The sequence below is a fragment of the Zalophus californianus genome, chromosome 11, assembly GCF_009762305.2.
Source record: "Zalophus californianus isolate mZalCal1 chromosome 11, mZalCal1.pri.v2, whole genome shotgun sequence".
NCBI classification, from domain to species: domain Eukaryota; kingdom Metazoa; phylum Chordata; class Mammalia; order Carnivora; family Otariidae; genus Zalophus; species Zalophus californianus.
Genome location: NC_045605.1, coordinates 15,534,811 through 15,561,750, shown reverse-complemented (window position 1 = coordinate 15,561,750; position 26,940 = coordinate 15,534,811). Strand labels below are relative to the sequence as shown.

General features: G+C 40.0%; 1 protein-coding gene and 1 non-coding gene across 4 annotated transcripts in view; one reads left to right on the top strand and one right to left on the bottom strand.

Annotated features, from left to right (window-relative positions):
* Window positions 1-26,940, bottom strand: part of CBL (Cbl proto-oncogene) — an 83,018-nt gene that overhangs the window by 43,670 nt on the left and 12,408 nt on the right. For 2 of the 3 annotated variants that reach the window (XM_027579215.2, XM_027579216.2), the window contains exon 2: window positions 18,092-18,339. The exons of the other annotated variant lie outside the window; for it this stretch is intronic. In XM_027579215.2, coding sequence (XP_027435016.2) covers window positions 18,092-18,339 — 248 coding nt within the window. The remainder of the gene's footprint in view (window positions 1-18,091; window positions 18,340-26,940) is intronic. 3 annotated transcript variants of the gene reach the window in all.
* On the top strand, window positions 3,584-3,687 carry LOC113915543. The gene has a single exon (XR_003517697.1). It is a non-coding gene; the product is annotated as a U6 spliceosomal RNA (small nuclear RNA).

Genomic DNA, 26,940 nt, shown 5'->3' with positions numbered 1-26,940 from the left:
ACACTGCCTTGCACTTAACGGGCATTCAATAAATTTGTAGAACTAAACTGGAAAATCTTACTTGATTTTTTAAATAAACTTTTTACTCTGGAAACTCAGATTTACAAAAAGTTGCAAAGATACTACAGAATTTCCCATATATCCCTCATTCAGTTTCAGTTTCCCTTGATAGTATTAACACCTTATATTACTGTGGTGCATTTGTGAAAACTAACAAACCCACATCAGTATGGTCCTATTAACTAAACTGCAGACTTCATGCAGGTCTCGCCTGTTTTTTTCCATTAATGCCCTTATTTGTTTCAGGATCCAATCCAGGATACATTACCTTTTTTTAAAAAAAAATTATTTACTTATTTATTTATTTGGGAGATAGAGTGAGCCAGAGAGAGCACACGCAAGCAGGGGTGGAGAGCGAGGGAGAAGCAGGTTCCCTTGCCGAGCAAGGAGCCCAACATGGGGCTCAATTCCAGGCCCCTGGGATCATGACCCCAGCCAAAGGCAGACATTTCACCAACTGAGCCACTCAGGTGCCGCCAGGATTTATTTAACACCACCAGGATACATTTAACACTGAATCTCCTTACTCTCCTCTGGTCTGTGACAGTTTCTTAGTCATTGTTTTTCTTTGACATTAAGAGTTTTGAGGGGTACTTGTCAGGTATTTTGTAGAACATCCCCCAATGTGTTTAGCTGATGTTATGCTATTTTTAACGAGGCCTGAGTTTACAGAAAGAATGCCACAGAAGTGAGATGCCCTTCTCATCACATCCTATCAGGGGCTACATGAAGTCCTCATGACATCACTGGTGATGTTAACCTTGATCACTGGGTTAATGTCAGGAGAGTTTGCCATGCTTCTCCACTGTACAGTTACTAGTGGAAAAGATTTCCTTTTTCACAGATAGTCTTCCTTTCCTAACTCATCTAAAACAGGATCACTTATACTAGAGACAATAATTATTCCAAAATATTATCGAAAATAATTATTTTCTAAAGAGTTTAAGACTATAATCCGACTTTTCTGTATTTCAAAATAACCTTTGAATTTATTCAACCCAAGTTCTGAAAGATAAGTATATAAGCTATTATATACACTGAAGCATTTGTCTCCAGCTAAAGTGTATTAACCCCAAGAACTGATTACTACTTCTCTATACCAGTTCTTTAAAGAATATGCGAGCACAGGGCGCCTGGGTGGCTCAGATGGTTAAGCGTCTGCCTTCGGCTCAGGTCATGATCCCAGGGTCCTGGGATCGAGTCCCGCATCAGGCTCCCTGCTCCTTGGGAGCCTGCTTCTCCCTCTGCCCCCCTCTCTCTGTCTCTCATGAATAAATAGTTTAAAAAAAAAAAAAGAATATGCGAGCACTTAACATAATGCAGAAATCTTCCCCCAAAACTTCTCATACCCTCTCACTAACAAATGACAAAACCACCAGGTAGCTTTCAGAAAGCCTGTCCTGTGAACTTAAAAAATAAATTTTAAAAAATATATGGATATACAGACAAAACAAATCATATTGAGGAGGAAACAGCTCTAATAGAATCTAATCAAATACGCAGAAAGTTTATCTGATTATCATTAATTATTTACCTCCTAAATATATGACACATTAGACATTTAAATATATGGTTTCTCTGAACAAATACAGAATAGCTACTAAACTTTACTATCCTCAAAACTTGGGAAGGAATATGAAATTTTCTGTAACTATATGAATCTAAGACTTTTGAAGGGATCAAAACTAGAGAAATCTTTGTCACTGCCATTCTCTTCAATATGTTTTCCATGAAAAATAATCCTCCTTAGGACGCCTGGGTGGTTCAGTCAGTTAAGGGTCTGCCTTCAGCTCAGGTCATGCATGATGATTCCAGGGTCCTGGGATCGAGTCCCGCATAAGGTTCCTTGTTCAGCAGGGAGCCTGCTTCTCCCTCTGCCTGCCATTCCCCCTGCTTGTGCACACTCTCCCTGACAAATAAATAAAACCTTAAAAAAAAAAAAAAATCCTCAAGTTCACAATTCTGTGTCTCTGTACAACTCTGGCACTAGTATTTTAGTTATTTAGTTAGTAGTATTTCAGCAATTACTATTTAGTTGGTAATATTTTATCAAATTTAACATTCTTTATTAAGAAACACAACCAGGGAGCCTGGGTGGCTCAGTTGGTTAAGCGACTGCCTTCGGCTCAGGTCATGATCCTGGAGTCCCTGGATGGAGTCCCACATCGGGCTCCCTGCTCAGCAGGGAGTCTGCTTCTCCCTCTGACCCTCTTCCCTCTTGTGCTCTCTCTCATTCTCTCTCTCTCAAATAAATAAATAAAATCTTAAAAAAAAAAAAAACAACACAAGCAGGGGTGCCTGGGTGGCTGAGTCGTTAAGTGTCTGCCTTCGGCTCAGGTCATGATGCCGGGGTCCTGGGATCGAGCCCCGCATCAGGCTCCCTGCTCGGCAGGAGGCCTGCTTCTCCCTCTCCCACTCCCCCTGCTTGTGTTCCCTCTCTTGCTGTGTCTCTGCCAAATAAATAAATAAAATCTTTAAAAATAATAATAATTAAAAATAAATAAATAAAATCTTTAAAAAAAAAGAAAAGAAAAGAAAAGAAAGAAACCACAACCAGGGGCGCCTGGGTGGCTGAGACGGTTAGGTGTCTGCCTTACGCTCAGGTCATGATCCCAGGGTCTGGGATCGAGCCCCACATCGGTCTCCCTGCTGAGCGGGGAGCCTGCTTCTCCCTCTACCTCTGTCTGCCACTTACCCCTGCTTGTACTCTCTCTTTCCTGTCAAATAAATAAAATCTTAAAGAAAAAGAAAAAGAAACCACAACCAAAGACAATGCCATAAAACATAGGAAAGAAAGTCTTCCTGGACCTGTCTAGTTAGCAAAGCAGACTCATGCTTTGGCCAACCAGTTAAGTAAAAACTGAGTGCTGTAAGAGTATTGGGGGGTGGGGGAGAACCACAAATTAAAACTAGTATAATTTAGGAGACCTCTTGGGCTTTAGAGAATCAATGAAACTTCACCAGACAATATGGGAAGAAAAGGGATTCCAGGCCAAGGGAGTGACCAAAGCTCTGTAAAAGAGCTCAGCGACTGTCAAACCAAGTGGGAGGCTAGAATGTACCACACCATGGCAGCATTTGATAAAACTGAAAATGCAGACGGGACTCAAACTTTAGCAAGCAGGGTACGAGATATTAAAAATGCAGCAGGAAGTCATTAAGGGTTTGCAACGGGGTAACATCTAATCGGTTTTTAAGGCCATAAATGACAGCAGCAGGAAAGAGTGAATTAGAGGAGAAATGACAAAAGCAGAGGGATCAATTAGGATGGACTGCAGCAGAAAGGTAATGGGAGCCTAGAACATGGGCGGTAAAATAAGACCAGTTTGCAGTGCCTGGCTGGCTCACTCAGTAGAGCCTGTGACTCCTGATCGTGAGTTCGAGCCCCATATACATATAAAACAAGACAGATGTGAGAGAGATTGCAGAAGTAAAATCAAGAAAAAGTGAATAGAAGAGATGATGAACCTGAAACTCTGAGCCTGAACAACTGGAAACAGGGTCTTAAAAAAATATATTAATAGTGCTCGCTTCGGCAGCACATATACTAAAATTGGAACGATACAGAGATTAGCATGGCCCCCGCGCAAGGATGACACGCAAATTCGTGAAGCGTTCCATATTTTTTTTAAAGAGGGCACATTCAGCGTGGAGCACTGGGTGTTATGCACGAACAATTAATCATGGAACACTACATCAAAAACTAATGATGTAATGTATGGTGATTAACATAACAATAAAATTAAAAATATATATATTAATAAAAGCTAATCCTTTTTAAGGGCTTTCTATGTGTCAGGTACTTTACATTTTATCTAATTAATTCTCATTCACAATCCTGTAAGACAGAGTCAATAATTACCCCCATTTTACAGAGGAAAAACCCAAGGTCGAAAGAACTAAGCCTAGAACCAATCCCAGCAGTTCGAGCTTGCCACCGCTGCCTGAGATCAATCCTGGAACAGAGAAAAGGCAGCTGGTCTGCTTAAGGAAGAGGGCACATTCTGTGTTCAGACATGGTGATTATGAGATGTCCGAAAGATACTCATATGGTAACATTTAGCCAGCAGCCTGGGAAAGAGACAGGGAAGCAGGTTTGTGAATCATCTGTGTAAGATTGTTAACACTGTTGGGAATGGGACCTTCTGCCGGCTCATTCCCTCACACAGGACAATCAAACTGAAATGATGGCGTTTTGAAAAGACTTGGAGTGTCTCCCTTTGGGAGGAGTGTGGGGGAGGGTGGGATGGAGTCAGAACATGAGTGGCACACTTCTCTTACAAAAAGCAAAACAGGGGCGCCTGGGTGGCTCAGTTGGTTAAGCTGCCTTCGGCTCAGGTCATGATCCCAGGGCTCAGTGCTCTCTGTCAAATAAATAAATAAAATCCAAAAATAAATAAATAAATAAAAATAAAAAGCAAAACAAATCCAGGGTGCTTGACTGGCTCAGCTGGAAGAGAATGCGACTTTTGGTCTCAGGGTCATGAGTTCGAGACCCATGTTGGGTGTGGAGGTTACTTAAAATATATAAATAAATAAATTTTTAAAAGGCGGAACAAATCCATGTGAATGGTTATTCTGAAATACTGGGCAATCAATGTCCCAACCGTTTTCTTTCTTTATAAGAAAATCGTGCTAATTTTGCACAGTTTCACATAAGGCAGAAATTAATGCCATCTCTTTGAGACCCAGTATTTGTCAGTATTTTTTACATAGACTTGATACAAATGCATTTGGCATCTTAGCACATCTTCACAGATTCTAAAATTTTAGGGACTGTGCCACCCATCCAGTGGCATCCATCCCACTTCCCCACAGGACCACCCTGTGTACGAGAGCCACCATGCAAGAGTAAACACTATTTACTGTGTTCACTAAATTCACAAAATAAAACACATGATAAAATGTCAACGGTGTCAAAGTGCAGAGGTATATTCACATATGAGGAAAAAGAAGGAAAAGAGTACAATACAAGATATTTGAAAGCTATGTGAGAATGCAAACTTAAACCTATCATGATGAATTGGTAAAAATCTTCGGAATGCAGCAACTCTTAAAATCTAACACAAATCAGGGGCGCCTGGGTGGCTCAGTCGTTAAGCATCTGCCTTTGGCTCAGGTCGTGATCCCAGGTCCTGGGATTGAGCCCCACCATCGGGCTCCCTGCTCAATGGGAAGCCTGCTTCTCCCTCTCCCACTCCCCCTGCCTGTGTTCCCTCTCTCGCTGTCTCTCCCTCTGTCAAATAAATAAATAAAATCTTAAAAAAATAAAAAATAAAAAAAATCTAACACAAATCAGACACAAAATATAGAAGGCATTTTAATAACGGATTACAGTTAACTCTACTCCAGTAACTTTTACTAATTTACTCATTCCATAAATATTGAATGCCTACTTTATGGCAAGCACTGTTCTTAAACTTATAAATTTAGGGGAAATGGACTATTTCATTTCAAACCCTGAGTAAACCACAACCATTAAACAGAGTAGGTACCAAAAGCCCCTCCCCACCCCTCAAACAGAGACACAGTTATGCATGCATGTAGGCACAAGCATGCACATTAGACCATAACAGTACTACAGAAGAAATTTTTGCTAAATATCCCCCACAAAAGCGAATTCTTATTTTTGCAAATTGTCACAAATACAGAAGAGAAGAATTAACTCACTGTGATTATTTCCATAATCAAAGAACACGAGAAAAAAAATTACATGCCAGTTTCACTAATATGTGTTATATAGATGAATAAATCATAAATGATTGTTAGTATATTTATACATTATACATACTAATGTAACATATTATATAGATAAAAAATTGTAAATGACTGTTTTGTTTTTAAGATTTTATTCATTTTATTTTAGAGACAGAAAGAGAGCATGAACAGGGGGAAGAGCAGGGAGAGGGAAAGGTAGAGAATCTCAAGCAGACTCCGTGCTGAGCAAGAAGCCAGATGTGGGACTCAATCTCACAACCCTGAGATCATGACCTGAGCCAAAATATCAAGAGCCAGACACTCAACCGACTGAGCCACCCAGGTGCCCCCAAATCATAAATGATTGTTAAACAGAATCCAGTGAAGCATTCACACATCATTACAAACTAGGGTTAATCCCAGCAACTTTACAAATCTATTACCATAATTCACTGTAACAACTGCATACAGAGAAACAAAATATGGAGGTGCCAGGGTGGCTCAGTTGGTCGAGCATCCAACTCTTGATTTCGGCTCAGGTTGTGATCTGAGGGTCATGAGATGAGCCCTGAGTTGGGCTCTACGCTCAGCAGGGAGACTGCTTTAGATTCCCCCTCCCTCTGCCCCTGCTGTCCACCTACACCCCTGCGAGCTCTCTCTAAAATAAATAAATGAAAGAAAGAAAAGAAAGAAAAGAAAGAAAAGAAAAGAAAAGAAAAGAAAAGGAAAGAAAAGGAAAGAAAAGGAAAAGAAAGAAAGAAAGAAAGAAAGAAAGAAAGAAAGAAAGAAAGAAAGAAAGAAAGAAAGAAAAAGAAAGAAAGAAAGAAAGAAAGAAAGAAAGAAAGAAAGAAAGAAAGAAAGAAAGAAAGAAAGAAAGAAAGAAAAGAAAAATTAAAACAAAACATGTTCACTTTATAGAGCCAGTGATTTCTTGTCTCCATGGCAGTCCAGTTACTACTTTAGTCCCAGTTACCACCATCTCACCCGGATGACTGGTTTAACTCCTGATCAGTCATCCTGTGCTCTCTGGCAATGAGCTCAGCAATGAGCTAACAAGGACCAAGGGCTCCTCCTTCCCTCTGCCAGGAGATGTTTCTACTAAACATCTTCCCAAGGGTTCTCACAGTCTCTAGGTACGTGACAGCTGGTTCTCAGCAACTCCTAGAAACAGGTGGTTCCTAAACTTCCACTTTTTACCTCACTCATCACACTCAACCCCATAAAAAGAGAGAGTACAGGGTGGGTTGTGGAGGTAGGGTCTCTCTCCTGGAGCCCAGTCTCACAGTACAGCCAGTTGTGCCCCAACCCAAGCACTCCTCTCCACAGGACACCGAGAAAAGAGGGCGTCTGTGTACCTGTCGTCCCTCCACCCATGAATTCCAGCCTGACATTCACCTTGAGTCCACTGAGAGCAAGTTCTCAAAACTACTTGCTGACTGAACACTTGGATCAAGAAAACGTCAATAGCCTTTGCATTATGACACTGCTTCTGAAAAAGTTTGGTAAAGTATACATGATATAAAAATTACTATTTTAACCATTTTCAAGTGTATAATTCTGTGGATAGGGCAATGAATATAATACTTTTCTCCTTCCCTTATTTTTCAATGACTGTGGATCTCTAATTTTTTTGAAGACTTTATTGATTCATTTGACAGAGAGAGAGCACAAGCAAGGGCAGGCAGAGGAAGAGGGAGAAGCAGGCTCCCTGATAAGCAGGGAGCCTGACGCAGAGCACGACGCGGGGCCCAACTCGGGGCTCGATCCCAGGCCCCTGGGATCACGACCTGAGCTGAAGGCAGACGCTTACCCAACTGAGCCACCCAGGTGCCCCTCTAATTTTTTTTAAAAAGGCAAATACCTAGGTCTGCTTTCTGTGAACGGTGTATTATTCTAAGTGTTTCCCAAATATTACCATATTTATTAGAACACAACAATCCCAGGAGAACACCTTTAAGTGAGATATCCGAGGCAAAGAGCAGTACCTTGTCTCAGGTCATAGACCGTGAAGAGCAGAGGGCTCCACTCTGGGCAAACCAGCTCACACAGACAGTCCCACTTACATCTAATTCTATTCTGTCTCAACATCACTGCTCAACATGTTGTGTTTCCCAACATGTGAGTGTGTCATGGGCCGGAAATGATTGAGAAACTGTGCTATAAGGCAGGGCCTTAATTTATCATTCAGGATCTCCAAGTAAAAAATTCATCTACAAAACCGTGACCCAGTGATTAAAATGTAAAATAGAGAATATTCACTCAAACAGTCGGTCTAAAGATCCCCGCACAAAGGTTCATGCGGAGAACTCAGCTCACAGTTAATACAAACAATGGAAGATCCTCTTTCCTAGGTGCTGTTTTAATCATGCTCTTTGAAGTCAGAACAGGAGAACCAAAGAAAAGGATCGCTCTTATCTGGCTCAACTTTACTAAGGAAACACAGGCCAGCTATTTTAAATGTAAGTAAGTGGGGGAAGAAGCTCGAAGAGTAAGAAGGAAACGAGTTATGGAATATTAACTCTGGATGCTTAAACTTGGATTTCAACCATCCAGGTATATTGTATTAGACACTAAAGCTGGGTGTTTTGCATGTGAAAGGAGGAGAGGGAGGGTTTTAACAAAGAGGAAAGAAAAATGCTAACGAAGGCTCCTCATTTCATTTCTTTGACAAATTTAAAACACTGGATTTAAACTTTCTGGAAAAAAAATATTTCAATACACAATAAGTAAAAAAAAATAAGCTGCCAGGATTAAACAGGATTAAAGTTCACAATGCACTTTCATACCACTAGGTATCCCCAGCAAGCATTTGCTGCTTTGTACACTACAGCCTGGCAGAAAAGACATTCTCGTAGCCAGCTTTCGAGCTTGTTCTTTAAGATGTTCTAATTTAAATGCAGTTGTGCACTTCACAAGTATTATGGTTTTAGAGCAAGTCTTGGTTGGCACTATTAGAGCAAAGTGATTAGAAAAAGCTTTTGCACATTCTACTTGACATTCACTGCCTACTTCTCTATAATGTTCTGGTTTTATAAGTCATCACAGACTCTGAGAGGAGGCAAGGGAGGAGATCTTCATGCTCCCTCTATTAGCATAATCAAGCTTATGTCCGGTAAGAAATATTTTGAGTGAAATTCTCTTGTTATGTAAAGACATCATCCTGTGGTAAATCACACTATTGAGTATTTCTGTGTTCAAAAGACACACCAATTAAAAAAATGTATTAATGTCTGAGTCTATGTGGTTTACTATTTCATATGATACTTAAAGTGTGGCCTCCAAGGGATCATTTCTGTAATAGGGAATGGAATATTCCGTTACCATTCCTTTACATTCAAAGAAAACCAAAATAATTAGTAATAAACATTTGGGAGACTAGCTTAAAAAAAAAAAAAAGAAAAAGAGGCTCTGGCACTTAACTAGCTACACGTACTTGGGTAACTTACTCTAACTTTCAGTAACACAAAAATGCCTGTTCAGGTCCTCTGCCCATTTTTTAGTCAGATTATTTGTATTTTTGGTATTGAGTTGTAGGAATTCTTTTTTGTTTTTGTTTTTTTTTAAAGATTTTATTTATTTATTTGAGAGAGAGAGAATGAGAGATAGCACGAGAGGGAAGAGGGTCAGAGGGAGAAGCAGACTCCCCGCCGAGCAGGGAGCCCGATGTGGGACTCGATCCCGGGACTCCAGGATCATGACCTGAGCTGAAGGCAGTCGCTTAACCGACTGAGCCACCCAGGCGCCCCGAGTTGTAGGAATTCTTTATATATTTTGATTACTAACCCCACAATGGATATATCACTTGCAGATATTTTCTCCCATTCAGCGGGTTGCCTTTTTGTTGATGGTTTCCTTCACTGTGCAAAAGCTTTTTAATTTGATGTCATCTCAACGGTTTATTTTTGCTTTTGTTTCTCTCGCCTGAGGAGATCAATCCAGAAAAATATTGCTAAGGCCAAAGTCCAAGAGCTTACTGCCTAGATTTTTTTTTTTTTTTTTTTTTTTTTTTTTAAGATTTGAGAGAGAGGGCACACGTGCAGGGTGTGGGGGACAGAGGGAGAGACAGTTTTTGTTTTTAAATGATTTTTTTTTCAAAGATTTTATTCATTTGCGAGCAAGCACACAAACGAGGGGGGGGGAGGGCAGAGGATAAGGGAGGAGCCACCTCCCCACTGAGCAGGGAGCCTGACTTGGGACTCAATCCCAGAACCCTGAGATCAGGACTTGAGCCAAAGGCAGATATTCAACCGACTGAGCCACCCAGGTGCCCCTGAGACAGAGAATCTTAAGCAGACTCCACTCAGCACAGAGCCCCACGCCGGGCTTGATCCCACGACCCTGAGATCAGGACCTGAGCTGAAACCAAGAGTCGGAGGCTTAACTGACTGTGCCACCCAGGCGCCCCTAGATTTTCCTTTAGGAGTTTTATGGGGTTTTTTTTTATGGTTTTATGTTTTAATCCAAATCCCTTCTCACTACTTTTTGATAAATTTCTAAAAGTGGAACTACTGAGCGAGATTCTAAATCTTTCTATATATATCAGCCCCCAGAAAGGCTAAACCGATTTCATTCCTACCACAACCAGGTAAGGGAGTACTCCTTTTCCTGCACCCTCCTTTGAAACACTAATTATAAGCCAATTTTCCATTTTTTTTGCCAATTTCTTAGGCCAAAGAAAATTATTTTATGACTAGCAAACTAGACTGTTCTTTTAATATTCATATTTGCCCTTTTATTTTTCTTCTGTGAACTAGTCCTTTCCTTTGTCAATTTTCTATTTAAAAAGAGGGGTTTTTAAAATTTTCTTTTTAAGATTTTATTTATTTGACAGAGAGAGATCACAAGCGGCGGGGGCGGGGGGGGGGGGGAAGCAGAGGGAGAGGCGGGCTCCCTGCTTAGCAGGGAGCCCAATGCAGGGCTTGATCACAAGACCCCGGGATCATGACCTGAGCTGAAGGCAGACACATAACCGACTGAGCCACCCAGGCGTCCCCCCCTTTTTTATAAAATTTTCGTTGTGGCTATTGCAATATAGTCACTCCCTTCTTTCTTGCACAGTCTCCACTGCCGACTCCTCTCCCCTTAGATGATTCTGTCCACTCTCTTGGCTTTAAATATTACTCTGAATGCCACCAAATTTCTAACTTTATCCCACACCACTCCCTCTGAATTCCGAAGTCTAATACAGCCAATTGCCTGCTTGACTTATCGCCTCAGATGGCTCATAAAAATATCTCCAATGTAAGTAAGTCCAAAATGGAACTCTTGATCCTCCTCACTCCCAATTTAGCTCTCCCCACGTCTATACTCTGAATTCCCCATTTTAGCAACTGCTGCTGTCACCGGCAGAGTTAATGACAGAGACCTATACGTCATCTTGATCCTTCCCTGTCATCTTTTCCTGCCCTCCTCTGGTCTAATTCCCCAGCAATTCTTTTTGATTCCTGCTCCAATCTGTCTACTTTTCATCCTTTCAGCCCTTCCCTAGACCAGGCTATCCTGCCTCCCATCTGGCTGACAACCTTGTAACCCAACCCTCTACTCCCATCACTGCTACCCCCATGAGCCTAACCCATTTACCCCAGAGCAGCCAACGCTACCATTGTAAGGTAACTACCGGATCAGGTCCTTCCACTCTTTTTACACCTTTCTGTGACATCGCATTGCTCAAACCAGAAACCTAGCCAATCCATTCACAAGTCATGCTATGCTAGCTTTTTTTTTTTAAGATATTATTTATTTATTTACTGAGGGGAGGTGGAGAGAGAGCACACACACGTGCAGGGGGAGGGCCAGAGGACGATGAGAGAGAGAGAGAGAGAGAGAGAGAGAGAGAGAGAGAATCCCAAGCAGACTCTGCACTGAGCACAGAGCCCAATGCGCTACTCAATCCCTCAACCCTGAGATCATGACCTGAGCCAAAAATCAAGAGGCTTAACCGACTGAGCCACCCAGGTGCCCCTTGCTGGCTTTAAAACACATCAAGTATGGTCTACTTTCTGCCATCTCCAGCATCATCACTTTGGTTCAAGCCATCATCATCTTTCTCCAGAACAAAAAAAGGGGGTGCCACCCCTTTCCCAATCATTAGAAAGGCATTCCTAATCTAAGTGGGAATCTTTTCTAACCAAAACCAAACTACTTAAAAAAAAAAAAAAAAAGGATTTATTTATTTGAGAGAGAGAGAGAAACAGAGACTGAGAGCGAGCATGGGGGGCGGGGAGACAGAGGGAGAGAGAAATTTAAGCAGACTTGTGCTGAGCACAGAGCCCAAAGCGGGGAGCCCAAAGCAGGGCTCGATATCACGACCTCAGATGAAATCAAAAAGACGATTAACCAACTACGCCAGCCGTGCGCCCCAAGCCCTAACTTCTCCACACAAAGATCTAAGCTGCCATTACCTACCACTATTGGTAGGTTAAGATTTGACACACCAACTGAAAACTTCTCTTCGGGGTGCTAGGGGAAGACTATAGCAGCACAAACACTTCTGTCTAGTTTGTGAAACACCACTGTTCCACTAGAGAAACACCGAAAACCTAACAAGCTAAAACCCTAGACTACAAGCCTCCTAAGAGAAGGACTATGTTGGTACTACCCAGTGTGCAATCACTGCTCCTAGGGTAGTGCTTACCACCAAGAGAGTACCCAAGACTAATTTTTTCTTTAATGAATGGTTAGAACATGAGCTTTTAGTTAGTTCTGAATTATTCCCAGCTGAATTACAATAAAACCAAATCTTGGTCATTTCAGCTTATAACTAAAAAGGCAGTAGAGTTACAACAAAGTTTCACAGCTGTGTTTTAAAATGAACTTCACTGCAGAATCCCACTCAGCTTCTACTGTAACATCCTGCGCAAGAAGGAAAACAGGTGCAAAAAACAGGGTTACAGATCAAAGACAAGAAAGCAGCTTATAGTTTTTGTTTAAGTCGTTTTTTAAATAAAAAGTCTAAGAGAAAGAAGGGCAAGTTTATCTTTAGAGAAGTTACTTTACCTAATATCCTAAAATAAAGACAGGAAGCAACTCTATTAAATACTGATAGATATGCAGAGCAGACTTAAGGGATCAGCTCTTCAACATCCAGCCTAGGAACAAATTCCCTTGTGCATACAGCTTTAGGGAAACATGTGTGTTCCCCAAGCCACAGCAGGTTCATCTAGAGGTGACACCTGGCCCACGCTGGACTAATCACAGCACTTACCTTTTCTTTCGAGTTGACTGGTTCAGGGATAACCAACTGATCTATAGCAAGCCAAAGTCAAAACTGAAACTAAGAGTCAAATGTTCTGCTACAGTGGAAACCCCATACGATGTAAATGTTGGATGTAGCAGAGGTCAGTTTTCCAGCAGTTCAGACGTCAATTTGCACCAAGAGAATGCAGAGTCCCGGCAACACTTCCAATCCTGGTTTCAGATACTCCTTGCCCTTAGTGCAACTTAACATAGTTAACATAGTCACTTTTTCTAGAATTTTACAAGTCCACAAATTTCTCTCTCCCAAGAAGAAAAACCAGGAACGAAGCATAAAAGGCCTGTAATACCCTTTATCATGATGAAAAACACTAAACAAGGAACAGAAGAAAACCTTCTCAACCTGATAAAGGACATCTATGAAAATCCCACAGCTAACATCATACTCAATGGTGAAAGACTGAAAGCTTTCCTCCTCGTATCAAGAACAAGACAAGGATGTCTGCTCTCACCACTTCTATTCAACATAAATTCTATTCAACATGAAGTTCTAGTCACCACAACTAAGCAAGAAAAAAAATAAAAGGCATCCATAAAGGAGAAGTAGTAAAACTTTCTCTATTTGCACATGACACGATCTTGTTTGTAAAAAAAATCCCAAGGAATCCAGTAAGAAGCTACTAGAATCAATAAATGAGTCCTGCAGAGTTACAGGATACAAAATCAATACACAAAAATCAATTGTGTTCTATATACCAGTAATAAACTATCCAAAAATGAAATTGGGAAAACAATCGCATTTGCATCAGAAAGAATAAAACACTTAGGAATAAAAAAAATTTTTTTTAAGAAGGAGAGAGCACAAGCAGAGGGAGCAGGAGAGGGAGAGGGAGAGGCAGGCTCCCCACCAAGAAGGGAGCCCCAAAGCAGAACTCAATCCCAGGACTCGGGGATCATGGCTGGAACCAAAGGCAGACACTTAACCGACTGAGCCACCCAGGTGCCCAGAAATAAAATTTTTTAAGACTTATTTTTTAATTTTAATTTTTAAAAGATTTTTATTTATTTATTGAGAGAGAGAGTGTGAATGCGCCGGGGTAGGGAGAGGGAGATAGAGAATCCTCAAGCAGACTCCCTGTTGAGTGCAGAGCCCAATGCAGGGCTCAACCCCAGGACCTGAGCTGAAACCAAGAGTTGGCCACTTAACCAACTGAGACACCCAGCATGCCTACTTAGGAATAAATTAAACCAAGGAGGTGAAAAACTTGTACACTGGAAACTACAAAAACACGGCTGAAAGATGGGTTTTAAAAGACCTTAACAAATGGAAAAACATCCCATGTTCATAGATCGGAAGACTTAGTGTTAAGATAGCAATACTTCCCAAACAGATGTACCAGTCCAATGCAATTCCTAAGAAAATAACAGCCACCCTTTGTGCAGAAATTGGTGAACTGATCCTAAAACTCATAAGGAATCTCAAGGGACCTCAAATAGCCAAAACCATCTTGAAAAAGAAGAACAAAGTTGGAGGACTCACACTTGCTAATTCCAAAACTTTACTACAAAGCTACAGTAATCAAGATGGTGTGGGTACTGGTCTAAGGATAGACATATAACCAATGCAAAGAAGACAGAGAACCTAGAAATAAACCTTCATACAATTGACTTCTGACAAAGGCATCAAGCCAATTCAATGGGGAAAGAATGTTCTTTTCAATAAACAGTGCTGGCACTAAAGGATACCCATATGCAAAATAATAAAGTTGGACTCTTACCTTCCGCCCCACATACAAAAATTAACTCAAAATGATCACAGGCAGAATCTTCATGACATCAGATTAAGCAATGGTTTCTTAGCCATGATAGCAAAAGCACAAGTAACCAACGAAAAAGTAATGGACCTCACCAAAATTAAAATTGTTCGTGCTTCAAATGACACTAAAAAGAAAGTGAAAAGACCACCCACAGAATGGGAATAAAATTCTGTAAATCATATATCTGACAAGGGTCTAGTATCCAGAATATGTAAAGAACTCTACAACTCAACAGTAAAAAGAAAAAGAACCCCAACTGGGCAAAGGATTTGAATAGACAATCCTCCAAAGAAAATATACACATGAAAAAAGCTCATATTATTACTCATTAGGGAAATGCAAATCAAAACCACAATGATAGCTACTTCATACCAGTAGGACAGCTATAAAAAAACAAAAACAAAAACAAAAACAAAAAAATAACAAGTGTTGGTGAGAAACTGGAACTCTCCTCATACATCGTTGGAAGAATGTAAAATGCTGCTGTGATAAACAGTCAACGGTTCCTCAAAAAGTTAAACTAGAATTACCATATGACTTAGCAATTCCTCTCCCAGGTATTTACCCAAGAGAACTGAAAACATATAGCCACACAAAAACTTGTATGCAGATGTTCATAGCAGCATTATTCATTATATCAAGGGGAAACAACCCAAATGTCCATAATCAAAATGTGGTATATCCATGCAATCGAGTATTATTTAGCCATTAAAAAGGAAAGACGTACTGACCCACACTAAAACATGAATGAGTTGTGAAAATATGTGCTAGGAAAGTCAGACAAAAAAGGCCACACGTTCCAAGTCCACTTCTAAAACAGGCAAATCTTCAGAGACAGAAAGTAGGTATTTGTGACTGCCAGGGGCTGAGGGAGAAGCAGGAGTGGGGAATGGGCAGTGACTGCGAATGAGTGTGGGGTTTCTTGTTGAGATGATGGAAACATTCTGAAATTAGATACTGGGGACGGTTACACGACTTTGTGAACATACCAAAAACCACCGAATTACATTCTGTAAAAGGGTGAATTTTATGATATGTTAATATCTCAATTTAAAAAACTGATGAGGAAAAAAGTCTTTAAGGAACCGAAATACAGCTCACAAAGGTCACAGAGCAAAGCCATACATTTTCCTTTAAAAAAAAAAAAAAAACTGAATCGCAACTGAAATTTATTTATTCTCACTTTACATATAACTTGTACAGACCTCAAAGCCCACAGTGTATTAAAAACTTCCTATTATGGGTAATAAAACTGATAGACAAACATACTGAGAGGAAGGTTAAAAACAATGGCTAAAGAACTTGAAAGCAATAGTCTGGGGCCACTTATTAAGGCTAAATTGGTCTACGTACTTCATTATGATCTGGCAGTCTCACTAATACACAGTGTATGTTTACAGTAAAGAAAATGAGGATGACGATTAAAATTAGAGCTAACCCACTTATTACTTTCATTGTGCCAATCACCACTCTAAGTACTGAACATTTACTCACTCATTTAATAACTCCCAACAACCCTACAAAGAAAGTACTACTGTTAGCTCATTTTACAGATGCAGAAACAGGGATCACAGAGCTAAGTGGCAAAATTAAGATCCAAACGCAGGCTTCAGAGTCCATTCTCTTAACCAGTACACCATACTGTCTCTCAGGGATGAACAATCCATCGGAAAAAAAAAATGTTAAATAATGTTCAGTATGCTCTAAAACTGGAAAATCTACAATTTTTATTTCACTATAAAAGTGCTCTTTACCAACAACAACAACAACTCTTCTATAGAAGCCTATTATGCACGGGGGGAATGTCTAGAAGTAAGAGAACACTTACATCCTGACTCCCATCTGTAGTCACGGCTCCCTTGTCTTTCCCAATTCTAGCCAAACCAGACTGCTCATGTTCCTTCAACATACAGAGCCTGCGCAAGTTCACGCACCTGTGGTAAAGGCCTTTTTTTCACTTCTCTGATTAGAAAATTTCTACTCGCCTTCTACAGCCTAGCTCACATCACACTTCCTTTGTGCCACATGCCCTGACACCACAAGGCAAACCTGCGTTCACGTAGCCTTTTGTACCTCTCTATTAAAGCATCTACCTCAGTACATCATAATTAGAAGCTTCACTCCCCTTTTCACCTCCTACAGTTAGAACCTAGTCTGCTGTAGGTGCTAAGTTAAATTTTTAAATTAAAGTAAATAAAGTAAAACTATTTTTTAAAAATTCAGCAATACAAAACCACCAATTAGCTACAATCCACAGAGTCAGGTTTTATCTTAACAAAAGTCATAAAATTTGAATATTTAAAAAGAATAAAGTTCATTTTCATATAAACTAGAAGTTACAAAGGTTCCTACAGATTGAATTCAGTCACCAGAAATCTTTTTAATGAGAAAAGACTGATACTCTGGACCAAACCTGAGTAATCTGACGTACTAAACTTATGAATAATGATGTGGGTAAAATTTTAACAAAGAGATGAGGGTTTCCAGAATCTAAGTCAACAGAGTCAAAGGAGTGGTAGGTAGGCTATAAGGATACCATTTAGTAAGTTAGTGCTTGAGTAATACATGCTTACTTAATGCCCTCAAAAATTACTGTTCTTCCTAATTCATGTCACTCCTTGAGAGTTAATTTACTACCTACAAAGTTCTAGTGGAATTTACATTTTATTACTTGTCCTAGATGAGTTAATATTTCCAACTGGACCAAACCAAATGTAACTATACCTACAATCAACCCATTTCTCTCCCAGTATATAATTCATAATAGCCAAACTAGTAACATATGGGATACCCAATACAGTAATAAATATAAAAGAATACATAGGAGTCCGTCAAATACTTACTGAATTAACTACATTTGTCACTATCTATTCTACTGGAAAAGTTACCTATAAAAGAAATGTCATTTCACTTTTGATTTAAAAAAAAGGGGGGGTTACCTATTATTATTCCATACGTTTGACTTCCCTAAATAAGCTACAGCTCTGGCAAAATCTGCCCTCTTATTGTTGACTCCCAGCCTCAGCTTTACCTCGACCTTCCTTCAAACTCTCACCTACCCCCCCTATTACTTTCATGATCTTCGGGGTCCCTAACGGACCTATGCCTCCAACTCGTCTTCACGACTAAAAGGCACTGACTTTTCAGAGGGGGGTTCAACATCCTCCAAGGCAACGTTTGATATAAAACCCACCTTTAAATCAAATGTCAACTTTGCATTTTCGTTGACCTAAAAATTCAAACCAAGTCACAGCTACTTCTAAGTGTTACCCATTTAGGCAGTCACAGACCTGAATAAATATTTGTGTAGTATTTACCATTACCTAGGCTGAGAATTCTCCTCATACATTCTTTCTTTCCCCTCCTTGAAGAGGCTTATGGTCTGCTTAGTTTTCTTCATCAAATTCTCCATGAACACCCTAAAATACTCATTTTCTCCAAGTGTCTCCATCTTCCCCTCATATCTTGACAAGATAGTGCGGAGATGCTGGTAGGTATCTGGCAGCAGGTCTAAGATATAAGGTGGGCTATTCTTTAGCGCCAGCTTTGGGTTCTGACACAATCGCACCACCTGCAACAAATGGAAAAGAAGGGCTATTACTTGGAGGATCTTAAGGATAATTTCCTTTTTCAATTTAAAAAAAAGTAATAAAATATGTGCTCTGTTGCAGAAATATTAAAAAATGCACGTCGAAGACCATAAGAAATGATCCATAACACCCCTGCCCATGGGCAATTAGTTTGCATTTTTAGTGGTTCGCCTAGGAGGGTGGGTTCTTAAAACCATATGAGAGACTAATGGTCCAGAAATTACATAGCAGACAAGGGGGGCCTGGCTGGCTCAGTCAGTGGAGTGTGCGACTCTTGATCTTGTGGTTGTGAGTTTGAGCCCCACAATGAGTGCAGAGAGGACGTAAAAATAAATCTTAAAAAAAAGAAAAGAAATTACATAGCAGACTAAACACTGCAGGGGGGAGGAAGACATTGCACCAACGCCTAAAAGGTGCTAGATGAACTAGGACAAGTTCATTTTAAATGCATAGCTCACCCGACAACATAATAAAAAAAATTCCCAAGGATAGACATAAAGAACATGGCTGGGGTGCCTGGGTGGCTCAGTCATTAAGTGTCTGCCTTCGGCTCAGGTCATGATCCCAGGGGCCTGGGATGGAGCCCCACATCGGGCTCCCTGCTCCACAGGAAGCCTGCTTCACCCTCTCCCTCTCCCCCTGCTTGTGTTCCCTCTCTCGCTGTGTCTCTGTCAAATAAATAAATAAAAATCATTAAAAAAAAAAAAAAAGAACATTGCTGCCCTGGGAAGTAATGTAGAGCCCAGAGTTATAACAGCCACTAGGGTCTGGGAGCAGAGGGGCCTTGAACCCCATGGAGCTCAACTGAGATACCATTCCTTGCCATATAAAGGACCTCCAGCCCCCACGCTGGGTGTAGAGAATGCTTAAAAAAAAAAAAAGACCTCCAGAATTTGCCTAATAATTCTTTTTCCCATATTTTACATTCACCTTCTGAGTTCTTATGTTTTATGTAGGTTTCTTTTAAAGAACATGTAGCAGTATTTTTTTTTTAAAGATTTTATTTATTTATGTGACAGAGAGAGTGAGAGCGAGCGAGCACATGAGGGGGGGAGGGTCAGAGGGAGCAGACTCCCTGATGAGCAGGGAGCCCGATGCGGGACTCAATCCCGGGACTCCAGGGTCATGACCTGAGCCGAAGGCAGTCGCCCAACCAACTGAGCCACCCAGGCGCCCTGTAGCAGTATTTTTAAAACCCAATGTAACAGTCTTCGTTTTTAAACTAGTGAGTTTAGTACATTTTATATTTGTTAATAATGACTAATAAATTTGTATTTATTCCTACCATCTTATTTTGTATTTTCCACTTACATGGATTTTTCTGTGTCTGGGAAAGAGAAATAAATTAGTGGAAGGGAAAAGTCTAGAAGGAGACCCACACGTATATAGGCCCTTCACTTAACACAAAGGAGTGGTCTTCTCCAAAAATAGTAGTGGAACAATTGGGTATCCATATAGAAAAAATAAACTAAGCCCTCACCCTACACTATACCAAAATACAAAACACCATACACACACACACACACACACACACACACACACACACACACACACACACACACACACACACACACACACACACACACACACACACACACACACACACACACACACACACCAACCAAAAAAGTAGACCTTGGGTTATAGAGCTAAATGTGAAAGGCAGATCTATAAAGCTTTAGAAGATAATATAAGAAAATTATCTTCACTATAGAGAAAATTTTCTTAAACAGGACTATAAAAAGTATTAACCACACACATAAAAAAGTTAATTAAAATTCTACTTTATAAAAACTTGTTTATCGGGCGCCTGGGTGGCTCAGTTGGTTAAGCGACTGCCTTCGGCTCAGGTCATGATCCCGGAGTCCCGGGATCGAGTCCCACGTCGGGCTCCCTGCTCGGCAGGGAGTCTGCTCCTCCCTCTGACCCTCTTCCCTCTCGTGCTCTCTATCTCTCATTCTCTCTCTCTCAAATAAATAAATAAAATCTTTAAAAAAAAAAAACTTGTTTATCAAGATACCCTATAAAGAGTAAAAACATGTAGAGAATCAAAGAATGTATCTGTAATACATACATATATCCAGAACATACATGCATACTTCAGAGGTATCGCAGGTTCGATTCCAGACCACCACGATAAAGCACTTCTCTCAACAAAGTGAATCAAATGAGTAGTTTGGCTTCCCAGTGCATATAAAAGTTAAGTTTATACTATACTGTAATCTATTAAGTATACAATAGTAGTAGGTCCTAAAAAAACGTACATACCTTAATTAAAAAATACTTTATTGTTACAAAACGCTAAGCATCATCTAAGCTTTTAGTGAGTTGTAACTTTTTTGTGGTGGAGGGTCCCGCCTCAATGTCCATGGCTGTTCACTCATCAGGGTGGAGGCTGTTGAAGGCTGAGGTGGCTGTGGCAAGTTCTTAAAATAAGACAAGAGTGAAGTCTGCTGCCTCGACTGACTCTTCCTTCCATGAGTGAGTTCTCTATAGCATGTGGTGCTATTTGATAGCATTATACCCACAGCAGAAAGTCTTTCAAAATCTTTCAATCCTCTCAAAGCCTGCCACAGCTTTATTAATTATGTAGTATTCTAAGTCTTTCGTCGTCACTTCAACAATCTTCATAGCACCTTCCCTAGAAGTAGATTTCATCTCAAGAAACCACTTTCTTTGCTCGTCTGTAAGAAGCAACCCTTCATCCGTTCAAGTTTTATCAGGAGACTGTAGCAACTCAGTCCCATCTTCAGGCTCCACTTCATTGTAGTTCTCTCGCTGTTTCCACCACATCTGCAGGTACTTCCTCTGCTATAGTCTTGAACCCCTCAAAGTCATACACGAAGGTTGTAATCAAATTCTTCCCAACTCCTGTTAATGTTGGTATTTTGAGCTCATGAATCACGAATGTTCTTAATGGCATCCTTTCTAGAGGTTTTCAATTAATGTTGCCTAGCTCCATAGAGGAATACACTATCCACGGCAGCTATAGCCTTATGAAATGTATTTCTTGAATAAGACTTGAAAGTCGTAATGACTCCTTAATCCATGGGCTGCAGAATGGATGCTTGTTAGCAGACATGAAAACACTCATCTCATTCTACATCTCCATCAGAGCTCTTGGGTGACTCGGTACAATGTCAATGAGCAGTAATATTTTGAAATAAATTTTGAGCAGGAAGTCTCAACAGTGGGCTTAAAATATTCAGTAAACCATGCTGTAAATAGCTGTGCTATCATTCAGGCTTTGTTGTTCCATTTACAGAGCAAAGGTCGAGTAGATTTAGCATAATTCTTAAGGGCCCTAGGATTTTGGAGTGGTAAATGAGTACTGGCTTCAAGTTAAAGTCACCAGCTGCATGAGCCCCTAACAAGAGAGTCAGACTAAACTTTGAAGCCAGGCTTTGATTTCTCTCTAGATATGGAAGTCCTAGATGGCATCTTCGTCCAATAGAAGGCTGTGCAGTCTACACTGAAATAGCTGTTGTTTTGTGGAGCCACCTCCACTATCTGAGCTAGATCTTCTGGAGAACTTGCTGCAGCTTCTACATCAGCACTCGCTGCTTCAATCTGCACTTCTATGTTATGGAGACGGCTTCTTGCCTTAAACCTCATGAACCCGCCCCTGCTAGCTTCACGCTTTTCTTCTGCAGCTTCCCCCCACCTCTCTCAGCCTTCACAGAATTGAAGAGAGCCAGGGCCTTGCTCTGGATTAGGCTTTGACTTAAGGGACTGTTGGGGCTAATTTGATCTTCTATCCAGACCACTCAAACTTTCTCCTCCTGGGCAGTAAATGTTTCACTTTATCTTTCATGTATTCACTGGGGTAGCTAGCACTTTTAACTTCCTTCAAGAACTTTTTCTTTGCACTCAACTTGGCTAACTGGTGCAAGAGGTGTAGCTTTCAGCCTGTCTCAGCTTTAGAGGTGCCTTCCTCGCTAAGCTTAATCATTTCTAGCTTTTGATTTAAAGTGAGAGATGTGCAATTCTTCCTTTCACTTGAATACTTAGAGGCCAATATAGGAGTATTAATTGTCCTAATTTCAATATTGTTGTGTCTCAGGAAATAAGAGAGGCCAAACGAGAGGGAGAGAGATGGGGAAGAGCTGGTCAGTAGTCAGAACACAGAACATTTATCAATTAAGTTTGCCATTTCAGGGGCTCAGTCATTAAACGTCTGCCTTCGGCTCAGGTCATGATCCCAGGGTCCTGAGATCAAGTCCCGCATCGGGCTCCCTGCTCAGCTGGAAGCCTGCTTCTCCCTCTCCCACTCCCCCTGCTTGTGTTCCTGCTCTCACTGTGTCTCTCCCTCTGTAGAATAAATAAATAAAATCCTAAAAAAAAAAAAAGTCTTCCATTTCAGGGGTGCCTGGCTGGCTCAGTCAGTAGAGCATACAACTTTTTTTTTTAAGCATACAACTCTTGATCTTGGGGTCTTGAGTTCAAGCCCCACAGTGGGTGTAGAGCTCAATTAAAAAAAAAAAAAAGTTCACCATTCTCATGGGTGTGGTTCGTGGCGCCCTAAAACAGTTAGAATAGTAATATCAAAGATTACTGATCACTGTAACAAACATAAATGAGAAAGTTTGAAATATTGGAAGAATTTACCATATGGCACAAAGTGAGCAAATGCTGTTGGAAAAATGGAGTGGTGAGACTTGCTTGAATTTGTAAAGAGGCTTGCTTCAATTTGTAAAAAATGCAATATGTGCAAAGCACAATAAAATGAGGTATGCCTGTAATTGCTTCTGTGCCATTTACTTTCTTCTCTCCTTCTGGAACTTCAATGACCTAATCCATAAGAACTTTTCACCATGTTCCATGTTTTTTACACTCTTTTCTGTCTTCTCCATCCTTTGCCTCTCTCAGTGGCTTAGTCTGGATTTATTCCCTAATTTATCTTTCACTTCACTAATTTTCTCTTCAGCTATATCTATGCTGGTAAACCCATTCACGGGGTTCTTAATAATCAGCTGTGTTTTTCAGTTTCAGAATTTCTATTTATTTCAAATGTCAACATTTTGTCTTTAGTTCCTCTAACACATTAATCATACATTTTTTAAGTCCATGATTGATAATTCAAATATCTCTGCCTGTCCTATGGGCTTCTATTGTCAATTTTTCCTCTCAGTTTCCAGTTGCGTTTAGTCTTTTCACATGCCTGGTTATTTTTTTATTGAATGTTGGACACTATATATAAGAAAATATAGACACAATCTGAGACCATGGATGATGTTATTCAGAAAGGTTTTACTTTTGCTTCTGGCAAGCAGACAGGCTAGGGACATCAGGATTCCCAGATCATCTTAATCTTATCCAGAACTGAAAAAACTGAAAAGTTGGGCTTCAGTCCCTATAAAGACTAGTCTACTTGTTTTACCCTTACTCCTACAATTTAGGCCCTGAGGAAATCAACCCCAAAACCAAGAGTTTCCCAGGGCTCTCTACCCTGGGAGGCTCTAATTCCAATTTTTTGTCCTCCCTGACATCAGCCTTTTGAAAACTCTACTCAGCCTCTCAACTGTCACTTCCAAAATCAGCCATGATCTCATGGACAAGGCAGCCTCAAACATCAGGCTAACTTCTCAGAGCTTTCCTTATCTTCTGGAACTTGGCCTCATAATTCCTTACTGCTTTTATGGCTCTTCAATGCCTTCTAGCTTTTCTAGTTGTCAGCAATATATTTGGTTTGAAACAATCTGACATTATCTAACACTGGTAGAAGCAAAGTCTCACATCTTGTTTTTATTTCACACTTAAAAACATCTATTTCCTTGTGTCAACAAAAGCTCATTATAAGCGGGGCGCCTGGGTGGCTCAGTCGTTAAGCGTCTGCCTTCGGCTCAGGTCATGATCCCAGGGTTCTGGGATCATGCCCCACATCAGGCTCCCTGCTCGGCGGGAAGCCTGCTTCTCCCTCTCCCACTCCCCCTGCTTGTGTTCCCTCTCTTGCTGTCTCTGTCAAATAAATAAGTAAAATCTTAAAAAAAAACAAAAACAAAAACTCATTATAAGCTTGAGATGAGATGTCTAAATGATTCCATCCTATGGATATACCAAAATATATCTTAACCATCCCACCCCACCCCACCCCACACTCTGTTTTAACATTTATGTTGTTTTCAAGTCTTTACTATTATAAGGATCACTGTGATGAACATTGCTGAGCATGTTATTCTTTTATACATCTGATTATTTCCTTCAGAGAGATTCCCCCAGAAGTGGAAACATTAGGTTCAGTTAGAATAACTGCAAAATTCCCATTTAATAACTAATCATCAATGACTCATCAAATGATGAGTCAGATATTAAATTTTTAAAGCTAGGTATTTTATTCTCTGTATATACCATTTCCTCAACTCTTGAAAAAACAGCCCCATATAATCCTACTAAACACAAGCTGAATCAACAAAAATATCTGATGTATGAATATTTTAGCAGTGTTTGAGGAAGCTGCTCATCCTATTAAATATTTCAAGCCAAAAGGGAACAACACAGCCAAGAAAAAAGACTACCACAGAGGACAACTATATTCTAAGTCCAAGAATTAAAAACTCATACTAATAAAAAAAATAGTCTCCAATTTATAAGTGTTACATTCCCAAACCTCCTTTGTAAGCCAGGTGTTTGTAATTCAGAATATGTTTTTACAGAATATATGTTTATAATAAAAATAATCAAAACGAAACCTTCCTGAGGTCAGTTCATGGAGGAAGGCAGAGGAGACTGACAATGAGACTAAGATCTCAAGATCTAGCGAAGACTACAAAAGGTATATAATTGAAGGTTTTTATTTTCACAGAAAATTGGACATGGAGAAAGAACCAGAAGAAAAAGAGGTAAGTGAAAAGCTAAGGTTTCTGGGAAGACAACAGGAAATGAGATCTACAATACAGCTAGGAACATTAAACATCATTAAAAGAAGGGACATCTCCATCCTCTAAAACAGAAGGGAGTGAGGGCAAACTGAAAGACAAATTCAGACAGATGAAGGCAGTTAAGTTGAAGGGAGGAATGTTCCTGATGGTTTTGTTTTTTCTCAAGGCACCCATTCAGCAAATATATGTCAAGCACCAGGACAGAGAAGTAAAAGGACAACATGCCTGAGTCTGAGAGCCATCATCAGGCAATAAACCAAAAAAATGAATTCAAGAAAAATATGAAGTTCTAAGACCTGAAACCATAAAACTCCCAGAAGAAAACATAGGTGGTAAGCTCCTTGACAATGGTCTTGGTGATGATTTTTTGGATCTCACTCCAAAAGCAAGGGCAAGAGAGCAAAATTAAAGGGGACAACATCACACTAAAAAGTTTTTGCCCAGTAAAGGAAATCATCAACAAAATGAAAAGGCCACCTACCAAATGGGAGGAGATATTTGCAAATCATGTATCTGATTAGGGGTTAACATCCAAAACATTAAAGAACTCACACAACTCAATGACAAAAAGACAGACAATCTGATTTTCATGTGAGCAAAGGATATCAATAGACATTTTTCCAAAGAAGACATACAGATCACTCATCATCAGGAAACTGCAAATCAAAACCACAATGAGATATATTACCTTATACGTGTCAGAATGGCTAGTATCAAAAAGAAAGAAGTGTTGGCAAGGATGCAGAGAAAAGGGAGCCCTCATGCATTCTTGGTGGGAATGTAAATTGATGCAGCCATACAGAAACCAGTATGGAGATTCCTCAAAAAAATTAAAAAGAGAACTACCATACGATCCAGTAATTCCACTATTTATCTGAAGAAAACAAAACTAATTTGAAAAGACATGCACCCGTGTTCACTGCAGCACTATTTACAATAGCCAACATATGGAAACAATCTAAGTGTCCATGGACTGATGAATGGATAAAGAAGATGTGGTATGTATGTTCAACAGAACACTACTGGGCCATAAAAAAGAATGAAATCTCACCATCTGTGATAACATGGATGGACCTTGAGGGTATTCTGCTGTGAAATAAGCCAGACAGAGAAAGACAAATACCTTATGATTTCACTTATATGTAGAATTTGATAAATAAAACAAACATGCAAAAACAAAACAAAACTCACAGAGAACAAATTTGTGGTTGCCAGAGGGGAGAGGAGGTTGGGAGGTCAGCAAAATGGGTGAAGGGAGTCAAAAAGCATAAACTTCACTTATGGGGAATGTAATGCTTGGTGACCACAGTCAATAATACGTCCTGGAGTCCCGGGATCGAGTCCCGTGTCAGGCTCCCTGCTCGGTGGGGAGTCTGCTTCTCCCTCTGACCCTCCCCCCTCTCATGCTCTATCTCATTCTCTCAAATAAATAAATAAAATTAAAAAAATACAATATGTATTGGATAATTCAGCATTGTTAAGAGAGTAAATCTTAAAAGTTCTCATTGAAAGAAAAAAATTTGTGAGGACAGCTTTGTAACTTTGTATGGTGACAGGATGGTAACTATTACCTGTGGTGATCATTCTGCAATGTATACAAATATAGACTATGTTATACACCTGAAACTAACTAATATTACATGTCATTTATACTTCAATAAAAAGAAAGAAAAATATCAGGCTCTATGCAGAGAATTTAAATAG